The 11,591-nt window shown below is 43.7% G+C and overlaps 2 protein-coding genes across 2 annotated transcripts in view; one reads left to right on the forward strand and one right to left on the reverse strand.

Annotated features, from left to right (window-relative positions):
- The window catches only part of LOC135220747 (uncharacterized), a 671,524-nt gene that overhangs the window by 335,703 nt on the left and 324,230 nt on the right, over nt 1-11,591 (reverse strand). The window lies entirely within an intron of this gene.
- LOC135220738 (uncharacterized) lies at nt 3,524-4,588 on the forward strand (the record flags this gene model as incomplete). Its single annotated transcript, XM_064258177.1, is given in 2 exon segments — nt 3,524-3,693; nt 3,931-4,588. Coding segments are annotated over 2 exon segments (425 nt in total), but the record flags the coding sequence as incomplete, so codon positions are not given.

An 11,591-nucleotide genomic window follows, 5' to 3' on the forward strand; every position in this document is an offset into this window, starting at 1 on the left:
TTTCGCAGACTGCTTAGAATTCTAAGGAATTTCTAGCGCATTCTGAGTGTTCGAGTTTTTTTACGATCTCCAAACACTTAGGCGAGACCACATGGTCTAAAGTGAGCGAGACGAGAAATCCCCGATGTTACATGATAATCGGGAACCTCGCCTAATGCTCGAATTCCTGGAATTTCTAGCATTGGGAAGAAGACTGCTGCTGAAAGAAAACTATCTTACAGTAGGCGACCAACCTGGAATAGAGAAGATCGGACGGGAATATCCAGTTTGGCTTGAACTATCGTCTTAGTATTCTGTTCACCATTGAAGCTTTCCTTCGAGGAAGACTTCTCCTCTTCACTCTTTGATAGAGATCGAAGGTGGTCGATCTCCAATCCTTATTTTGTTTTCTTGAAGGAAAGAATTTAGGATGGAGATCGTTGTTCAGAATCCTACAAATATACTACGTATATTAACCTCGCGACATGATTCTACTAAGCATTGAATTGTCCGAGGGGTAGGCGCATATCCTAGTTTATCTACGGATTGCGACTTAGAAGAGAAGTATTCTAATTGAACTGCAACTCGGGGTTGCCTGCAACCTCCCAGGAGTTTTCAGTTTCAATTTTATATACTTATGGTTTTGTCACGACAACACCATTTCAACTTTTATATTTACCGAAATTCGTTTCGCCTAAATATAATTGCTCGAGCATATCTTTTATGCTCGGTAGTTCTAGCTCCGAACGCATTCCTTCATGGAATAATGGGATTACATGGCAACTCAGGATGACGAGTCGGCGAGAGCTCAGGCTCAACTACTGCGTATTGAACTGCCTGACAGCAGCTCAGTATCAGCTGGGCCTCCGAGATGCACGTCAGTATGTCTCTCTCTCCCCTGGTTTGATTGACTACCGAACCGTATCTCTGCCCACAATCATGGACTTAGGTCTCTGATTAATGGGGATTCTCGCAATAATGAAGGACCATCTACTGCTGTGACGCTAGATTCCATCGCCTTCGACATTGCGAGAATTTTCAATAGAGATATCTCTTGGACTCTTTCATCTTTCTGTTTACCGCACGGTAACAGAAGTCTGTACAAGTCTCCCGCTGCATCGCACTGCGATAATGCGAATGATTTTGCAGACATCTGAGTTTGTCTTCAAAATATCTCGTATTCGTAGGTGTACAATTGTTCATTGTTCAACCCGAATTACAAGATGTGTCAGAAGACATCGCCTACTCTCCGACCTGACAGCTCTACTTCCAAATGTTCAGCCCATGAGAAGCAGTTCTTCAGGCGGCTTTCCCCTGTGTTTTTCATTACTGAAGAACGCCCCGCTTTCATTGCAACTACGACTTCTCACCGGACAGCAATGAAATAGCGGTTAGCGTTTTCAGTCATTTGTAAGCACAGGTTATGAATCTTGAGAACCTTCTTCTCGATTCGTCTGTGAAGACGTAGGTTGCATTCAATATCTACCTTCGTCTTCAACGGTACATAGTGTTGTTTCTCCTTAGCTGAGATTCAACAACCATGAGATGTTTTGCCTTCAGGGACCTCGGTCTCTAGAAGGCAATTGACTTTCGCCTGTTGGGCACATGCCTTAAGAGAATCATCACCTCGGTGTCCGGCATTGGTGACAAACAAATACATTATTTGTTTGGTCTCTCGGCATAACCCTTTAAAGGCGAAGGTCACGTGACTTACTCGGATGCTTTGACAACTTGCCTCCTACCGAACGCAGTCAGTCGGCAGCTGTCAGAGCGCCCGAGTCAGTTACGAACTACGCTGTTGACTTAGTTCGGTTGTTACAGAGCAATCATTACTCGTTTTAATAGCTTGTCACAGTACCCATACCATTGACACCCACCATGGAGTGTCGGTGTCTTATCCACTACCGAGAACTTCGCTGCATGGGGATAGGAGGATGCGAGAGACTTCGTGGCAAACGGACAGACCAGTATGGGTACTGGACATCACCGAAGTAGAGAAGAGGGATAGGTCATGCGACTATTTCCTTCTTTTCCTCTGAGGAACTGCATGGCTTCTCCTGCGAAGTCAAGCAGCCAGGGGATAGGGATCCGTGACGCTCGATTTCGTACCGAACTTCGTAGCGAAGACTCAGAACCCTTCGGTCCCTGACGATTGGTTCGAGTCGTTCACAATCCCCTCCCTAATGGACTTCACCGCCTTCGATGCGAAGGAGATGCTGCCTTGTCCGCAAGAACTTCTCCGTGGCGCAGGTACTGAAGGCAGGGGTCTGGTCCAACCAGACCACATGCCCTTCCTTCTACCTTCGGGATATTGCCCACAGGTCCTTGGATCTTTTTCTTTGGGACCCGTGGTGGCTGCTCAACACGTTGTGTAGCGAACCCAGACCCTCGCAGGCTGAACAGCATCGAGTCCTGGTGTGACCGTAAGAGTGGATGAGTGAATGAGAGTGTGACTGGCTCCTCTTCCCATCTTTTTCTTCCCCTCTACCTGTGGTTAGAGGGACACGGTCGTCACCCTGCTGGATTAGGACAAGATGCAGGTGAGCTACTCAACAGAGCCCCATCCTATCCCTTTCACTAGGGATAGGAGCGTATATCCACCACTTCCTCCAACAAGGGGGAGGAAGTGGATGCCAGCTTGAGACAACCCATACTTTATGTGCCTCTTGCAAACAGGAACAAGTTCTTGCTTGCTGGTACGAAGAGATACGCTGCCCTCCTCTCTTAGTACTCGGCCAGAGGTCCTGACCATTGATCCTGCGGTGCACACCCCGATCAATCGGACAGAGGCTGGATCCCTCCCTCGCTCTTACGACCAGGGAGGCATTTCCAGGGATGGACGAACACCAGTCTGTTCATCAAAAGACTCAGATTCCTCCACCAAGAAGTGAGTCTTCCTATTGTTAAAGGACCGATGGTTTGTATTACGTATCGGAACAAATGACAATTTGTCGAAAATTGCATTTTTCCTAACTATACAAACCTGAGGTCCTTTACATATAGTCCCTCCTCATGCCACCCCTCACTCTGCGTATTTTGCATGGGCCAAAAGCAAAAGTGATTTGTTTACCTCCCAGTCGCTGTTGGACAAGCAGTTAACTACCGTTCTCCCCTTGTTCGAAGCTTACGACCGTTCCAGCTGCCGCTAGCTACTTCCTATTGTTAAAGGAGCTCAGGTTTGTATAGTTAGGAAAAATGCAATTTTCGACAAATTGTCATGTTTCATATGTTATGCATACTGTTGACAGAAGTTTTTTGGAAAATTTTGTTTGCATATCACATTTCATTTGTTTGATGGTTAGGCTAATGAGAGTGAATAAGTTAATTAGATTAGACTTAGCATTTAACTTCAAAGAAAGAAAGCAAAACAAAAGTTTAGCATGGAAATTCTTTTTTCTTTTGTCTGAGTGTATGTATTCTTCATTTGTTCATTATAATTAAAATGACATTCCCTGAAGTAAAGTTTTATGTACTCTTTCCCATATTATTGTATAATATAGGAATATGTGATACATTGTTAAAAAAATATTTTGGAATTTCACAGGACTCAGCATTAGGCAGTGTCTGTTGAAGAAGGGTTTTTGTGAAAGCTGCCAGATGATTTCTTGTTGTAACTGTGCTGAAATTGGTTTGCGATGTGCTCAAGCGTGTTCTTGCTGTGGGCCGATGCCATCCTGCTCCAGCCTACTTGATTGCTGCTGCCCAGATAAGGAGGTAAGGAAGCGATATTGTTTTTTGAGAGTATCTGTAAATATAAGAATTTTGCACTATGTAGCCTAAGTTTTTTAGGCCTAACTAGGACATTGTAAGAACCACTTTATTTTGATTGTTGGATTTCCCCAACCCAGAAGAGAAGTTCTACCTTTATTACTTTGACTATTCACTGATGTCATTTGTTACATAATTCATTCTTTGGATTTTGCTTTCTAATAAATTTCCATGTTCCTGTAGAGTTGCAACTGCCTCAGTGACAACCAGTGCGACAGCTGCTTTGATTGTTCAACCTGTGCATCATGCTGGGACGATTGTTCGCAGAACAACTGCACTCAGTGCTCCGATTGCTCATCGCCATCTCTGTGTAGTCCTGGGGCACTGTGCGACTGCCAGAGTTGTTCATGTACCTGCACAACCCCAGAATGTTCTACCATCAATTGCCTTTGTTGTGAAATTACCATCAAAGGAAGAGGAGGCCAGTATGATGGTTGAAGTCAGCCTATATTCAGGTTTTCAAGTTTGTTATATATTAAGTCACTCTCCATGTCAGTGCACTATTTATTCTTTTTTACTTCCAAGGTACATGTTGAGTACATTTATTTTCTCAAGTTTTTATATTTTTTTAAAAATCAGTGTCTTGTATCAAGACAATGCATGGTGTGTTCTTTTTAAATACAGTACCTGAGTTTGTTTGATTTAAATTATGCGAAATAAGTGTAAGACAAATCTAAACACTGTGCAGTGTATATTGTGTAACTTCAGAGATATTTTGTAGTGGCAGAAATTATGTAAACAAGCTTAAAATATGTGCTATTTACTCATGTATTAGTACATATTACTGCTGAGCTTGTGGAAAAATTAACTTATGTTCAGTAAATTCATTGTTTCACATAAGTGACTTACCGAACAGTTACATAGCTTATAGCTTCTTACCTACGGCAGTCGAAATTCAAATTGTTGGCGCCAGCGGCGTTGCTATCTTAAGTATAGGTGATACAAGACCCGCCCACATCCGGGAACCCTGGGTACTGCTAGCCTTCTACCGTCAATTTTCGTTTCTGCCGCTCACAGGGTAACACCTGTGAGATTTTCGCTGCAGTCTCCTGCGTCGCCATTTTGGATTTTGGTTTTTTTTTGTTTGGTGATGTACAAGTTTTTGGTTTTTTCTTGCCAGTTAGCTATCTCTATTCAGTTTTTCGTCATTATTACTAATTATGTCAGATTCTAGTTCATCTGCTGTAAGGTTTTGCAGCACTGGCTGCAAAACAAGATTAGCTAAGTTATGTCACGATCCGCACTCTAAGTGCACTAAATGCAGAGGACAAAATTGTAATGGTATGGATGTGACATGTGATGAATGTAAAGAATTGGATGAACAGGGATGGAAGGCGGTTAGATCGCATGCTGAGAAAATGGAGAAAGATAGGAAGAGGAAGGCAGCTCTTAGGGCTAGTAGTAAGAATAGGTTAGAAACTACTCCTGTTCCTTCGGAGACAAATAAGTCTTCTCTTGCCTCTCCTTTATTAGAGAATATTTCTCCAATTAATAGTCCTCCTACTTCTCCTTTGATTACCCCTGTTCAAGTTGCCCATGTTTCCGAACCCAACACCATTGCCTTGCTTGCGTCTAAGATGGATAAAAAGTTCGAAGTGTTAGCTGAATCAGTTATGAAGTTAGGAATGTCTTTTAAAGCTTTCGTAGATAGTACAGTGAAATCTAGTGCAGTGCAAAGTGTTAATGTTGCGCCTGAGGAGGCGGTTGTCCGTTCCCCACCGACTCCCAGACGAAGGTCACTGTCCCGCTCCCCCGCAACCGGGAGAAGACATACCGGAGGTCGGAAGGAGTCTGGGGGAGTTTGCCCACAGTCAGCCGTCGACTCTGTCGACTCGCGGGTGTCGTCCAAAAAGATGTGGAAAGGTATTAGGGTTTGTGATTCTCGTCTGTCTTCTGATTTGGAAGTGCAATCGCCAGTGCGCAAAAGGCGAAGTGATTTGGTGTCTCGACCGTTAAAAAGACATTCGATTCTTGCTGGTGATTCGTCACCGACTCCTGTTAAGAAGTCTAAGAGGCATTGGAGTCCTCAACCTTCGTGTAGTTTTGCTCCGGATGTAATATTTAGTGAATCTCCTCCGCAGTCGCATTTTTCGGCTAAAAGCAATGGCTCTCGGACTAAACTTCGTGATAATTCACGATCGCTCGACTCTCCCAAGCGAGTCTCAGTCGCAGTTTCGGCTCGGTCGCCTCGTTCGACTCCGTATTACTGTCCAGAGAAGCATATTCGCTCGTCTTTGTTCGACTCCCCTCGCCGTGAGTCGATAGGAATTTCGACTGGTTGTTCGCCTGTGTCGACTCGCTGTGCGGAGACTTCACCTGTTAGAAAGAATCGTTCTTCGACTGAAAGACCATCGACTTCTACAGTGTTAGACGATTCTACCTTAGCTCCATTTAAGAAGCATTTCCAAGATCTTATGAGTTTGTTGAAATCCTCCTCCCGGGTACAACATAAGCCTGATTTCGACTCTGCTTCTGTGCAGTCTGAAGAGGAAGCTTTGGATCAAGATGACAAGGATTCGTCGGCTTATTCGAGTCTTCTTAAATTTTTCCTGTCCACTTATCCAGATTACTTTGAACCTGCTTCTCCGTCTTCACCGCCTTCAATGTTCGTTAAAGATAGGAAGACAGCGTATTCGTGTCTACCTAAACTGGTTCTTTCTCAGTCCTCGAAGCAGGCCCTTAAGGAGTCAACAGAGTGGCTTTCTAAGAAGAGGGAAACAGGTAAGGCTTCGTTTGCTTTCCCACCTTCTAAGCTTCAGAGTAAAGCGTATCGCTTCTACGCAACTGGAGAAGTTCCTTCTTTGGGAGTGTCTGCCTCCTCCCAGGGAGACTTCTCCGGTTTAGTGGACTCACACCGAAGAGCAGCTTTTTCGTCAGCTAAAATTTTGTTTTCTTCTTCAGAGCTTGACCATTTGGTGAAGAATATTTTTAAAGTATTTGAGGTATTTAGTTTTTTGGACTGGACTATTGCCTCTTTAGCTCGCAAGATTGAAGACTGTCAGTCTTTAGAAGAAGATTTTGCCACAGACTGGTTAGGAGTTCTGTCCTGTGCGGATAAGGCTGTTAGAGATGGTTCAGGAGAATTAGCAGCCCTTTTCACAATGGGAGTGATGAAGAAGAAAGAAAGGTGGTTCTTTTCGTGTCTAAAGGAGTCACTAATAACCAGAAGTCGGCTCTCATGTTTGCTCCTCTCTGTAAATCTCATCTTTTCCCTGAAGAAACCATTCAACAAATTCTATCGGATTTAGAAAAGAAATCTACTAATGATCTCCGTCTTCAGTCTTCCAGACGTCCGAAAGAGCCTACTCCGACAGGAGCTAAGTCTTCTCCTCTTCAGAAGCATCCCTTTCGAGGGAATAAACCTAAGTGGCAACGACCCAGGACTTAATTTGCGTCCACAGTACAAGTCCTCAAAGAAACCTCCCCCCAAACCCTTCGGAACAAGTGAGAAGTCGTTCCTTCACGTGAAGTAGGGGCAAGACTCCATCTTTTTTGGGAAGAATGGAGTCGAAGAGGTGCAGAGCAATGGGTAGTGTTCAAGTTCTTCGAGAGGGATACTCGATTCCTTTTGTTCTAGATCCTCCTCTCTCCGATACAACAATCAGCTTAACAGCATATTCTCCAGGATCAGAGAGAGCTTTGGCTTTAGCAGCAGAGGTCAATGCACTCATCAAGAAGGGAGCAATAGAGGAAGTCCTCGACAGTTCTCAGGGATTCTACAACAGACTCTTTGTAGTTCCCAAAGCCTCGGGCGGGAGGTTGGAGGCCAGTGCTAGATGTAAGGGCGGGCATTGAACCTTTTTGTGCTGAAGACAAAGTTCAATATGAAAACAAATCATTCTGTGATGTCGGCACTTCGCCCAGGCGATTGGATGGTGTCCCTGGACATGAAGGACACCTACTTTCATGTCCCGATTCACCAGAGTTCAAAGAAGTTCCTGAGATTTGTGTTCGAAGGGAGGACGTTATCAATTCAGAGCCCTTTGTTTGCGGCCTTTCGACGGCCCCTCAAGTATTTACTCGTGTTCTTGCTCCATTGGGAAATGGCTGCATATGTTGGGCATAAATGCAGCATTTTACCTGGACGACTGGCTTCTCAGATCGGGTTCGAGGACACAGTGTGTGAAGGATTTACGGAAGAGACTGTCATTAGCGAGTCAACTGGGAATTCTCATCAACCTGGAGAAGTCTCAATTAGTGCCGTCCCAGAAGATCCCCTATTTGGGGATGATTCTGGACTCTCAGACTTTTCGGGTTTTTCTGTCCCCGAAAAGAATAGAATCTTGCCTCAAAAAAGTGAGCCAATTCCTGAACCGTCAGTCCTCCTCCGCCTTGGAATGGATGAGTCTCCTAGGGACGTTATCATCAGTAGAGACGTTTGTAAAGTTGGGTCGTCTTCACATGAGATCTCTTCAGTTTTATCTCAAAGCGAGTTGGTGTCGGAAGTCTCAACCAGACACGTATTCGTTCCCAGTGTCGGAAGAGATCAAGAACGACTTGAGATGGTGGATGTCGAGGGAAAGATTGCAAGAGGGTCTCTCCCTGACATTAAGGAACCCAGACGTAGAATTATACTCCGATGTATCGGACAGAGGTTGGGGAGCTCTCCTAGGGACCAAAAAGATCTCAGGATTATGGTCAGAGAAAGAGAGGTTGAATCACATCAACATGAAGGAGTTGAAGGCGATTTGGTTCGGTCTGCAAGCATTCGCTCCTTTGGGTCGTGGGAAAGAGAGTGGCAGTATATTCCGACAACACCACCGCTCTATCTTATATCAGGAATCAGGGAGGAACCCTCAACAAAGTCGCAGAAGATCTCCTTCTCTGGTCTCAAGATCGGGATATTTCCCTCGTTCCGAGGTTTGTACAGGGGAAGTTAAATGTACTGGCGGACGAACTCAGTCGAGTAAACCAAGTTCTTCCCACGGAGTGGACATTGCAAGACAAAATTTGTCAGGAACTGTGGAAACTTTGGGGAAGACCTTCAGTGGATCTGTTTGCCACGTCGAGGAACAATCGACTTCCGATCTTTTGTTCCCCAGTTCCAGATCCTCTTGCTTGGAAGACCGACGCAATGCTTCAGGATTGGACGGGTCTAGACGTTTACGCCTTTCCCCCATTTGGAATGATCAGAGAGGTATTGAACAAGTTCCTCTCACATCAAAATGTGTCAATGACGTTGGTAGCATGATTCTGGCCCAGGAAAGAGTGGTTCCCAGACCTTCTCAAGTTAGTTATAGACCATCCCAGACTTCTTCCTCAGTATCCTCGGCTACTCAAACAGCCCCACTTTGACAGGTATCATCAGAATTTGTGTCCGCCTCTGTCACTGACAGGGTTCAGACTGTCCGGAAACTCGTCAGAGCTAAGGGGTTTTCTCGTAGAGCGGCAGAGGCTATTGGCAAATTGTCGAAGAAGTTCTTCTGCCAAGCTTTACCAATCGAAGTGGGAGTCTTTAGGACGTGGTGCAGAAGACATAATTTCTCGTCTTCTAAAACCTCTGTGACAGAAATAGCTGATTTTTTGCTGTACCTTAAAGAAGTTAAGAACTTGTCGGTATCGACAATTAAAGGGTACAGAGCTATGCTGTCCTCAGTGTTAAGCATAGAGGGCTTGACATCTCCTCTAACCAGGAATATTGGAGATTTAATTAAATCTTTTAATACAGTAAAAGTATCCAAGAAGGATAGTGTGGACTGGAACTTGGACGTAGTTTTAACTTTTCTGATGTCTTCACGATTCGAGCCACTTCGTGAAGCGTCTTTGAGAGATGTAACGAGGAAGGCACTTTTTCTCTTCGCTTTGGCTACAGCAGGAAGAGTGAGTGAGTTACAAGCCATCCACAAAGAGGTGGGGTTTCAAAAATCGTAATGCGGTTTGTTCTTTTGTTAACGAATTTTAGCAAAGAACGAATCTCCCTCTAACCCATGGCCTAAATCTTTTGTACTTAAGGGATTATCTAATATAGTGGGTCCGATGGACGAAGAATATTTACTATGTCCTGTCAGAGCTCTGAAATGTTACCTGTCAAGGACACAATCCGTTAGAGGTAATTCCGACCGACTTTGGTGTTCGGTTAAGAATTCTGCAAAACCCTCTCCAAGAACGCTATTTCGTTCTTTTTGAGAAGTCTGATACTGGAGTCACACTCTCAAGTCCAAGATCAGACTCTAAATGTGCTTAAGGTGAAAGCACATGAAATACGTGCAGTGGCGACATCCTTAAGCTTCAAGCACAATATGTCGCTTTCCTCGATTCTTCAATCTACGTTTTGGAGATCGAGATCTGTGTTCGCCTCATTTTACCTGAAGAATGTAGAGGCTACCTATGATAGTTGTTGTAAATTGGGTCCTTTGTCGGTAGCAGGCATGGTGTTGGGAAAGGAAACTTAGGGGAACTTTCTATCCTCTACTGTCTCCTCGCCTTGTTATAGGTTGTTGAGTCGTGGGCAGACTGGAGGCTCATAGTACTTTGGAGAACCTCCAGATCTTATTTATTACTTTTGAGTATGTCATTATTTTTGGTATAGGTGATGGTCTGTTGTTTTTTATCTGGTTTTTGAAGCCCAGGGCAAGGGCATTATCTGTTTTTTAATATTTTGTCAACCAACGGTCTTGTCCATGGTTACAAAATCCCACTAAGTAGGAACGACCCTGGCCTATACTGCCACGTCTCCTACGAGTGATGAGAGCACCAACCAGAGGCAGTATTCTCCTGCAGCTGCTCTCTCACAAGGTAGGGTACTGCAACATTTGCTGTTTAATGTGGTCTTACTGTCATTTTTATGTAGTCCATCTACCCTCCTTCTGGGTAGTTTGGATTCAGCTATGTAACTGTTCGGTAAGTCACTTATGTGAAAATAATATTTTCATGATAAAATAAAGTTTCACATATACTTACCGAACAGTTACATAATAAAAGCCCACCCACCTCCCCACAGATGGACGTGTCGGCTAAACGAAAATTGACGGTAGAAGGCTAGCAGTACCCAGGGTTCCCGGATGTGGGCGGGTCTTGTATCACCTATACTTAAGATAGCAACGCCGCTGGCGCCAACAATTTGAATTTCGACTGCCGTAGGTAAGAAGCTATAAGCTATGTAACTGTTCGGTAAGTATATGTGAAACTTTATTTTATCATGAAAATATCATATTTATCACTTACAAGTTTATGCAATGTTCACAGCAACATTAAAGACTGTGTGGCCTTTTGTCTTAGGAAACAGGTTTAAATGACTGATAAAGTGCCTATGTTTATGTTTATATGATACAGTAAATAGCTCTTACTGCACAAACTTTACCTCAAATTATTTTAGTTTTATGTGGATGAGCTTTGACTGATTCATGAAAAGCTTGTTGGTTCCAAAACCACAAAACGTCTTGTTTTCAAATTACAAGGTTTCAGGAATGGTGACAACAAGATTTTAGAAAGAGAGTACAAGCTGCAAACTTTCAGAAGTATTACAAGCAACACATTACTGAGAAATATACCCTTACATTACATATTGCGTGTCCATTGTATTAGCAGAGCTGCTTACAACTTGTCCGTCCATTTGAACATTTAGCTTGTGCCTGCTTTGTAATTACAGTAGTTGTTATACCTAGGAAAGATTATCATAGTTTTACGGCTACTGTTTCCATTGAGCTTGTCGTGCAACTGCAGTGCCGTGGTAAAAATAATTATAATAGTCTGGCAACTACTTACCAATATTTTTACCATTTTCATTGTGAATTTTTTGCAGCAAATAAAATTATGTATTCTCCCAACTCATTCAGTTTTCGAGAATGCTAACTAAGTATCTAGTCAGCTTCCAATTCCTAGTCTTCAGTACCAGCCTTATAACC

This window comes from Macrobrachium nipponense, chromosome 2, assembly GCF_015104395.2.
Source record: "Macrobrachium nipponense isolate FS-2020 chromosome 2, ASM1510439v2, whole genome shotgun sequence".
NCBI classification, from domain to species: domain Eukaryota; kingdom Metazoa; phylum Arthropoda; class Malacostraca; order Decapoda; family Palaemonidae; genus Macrobrachium; species Macrobrachium nipponense.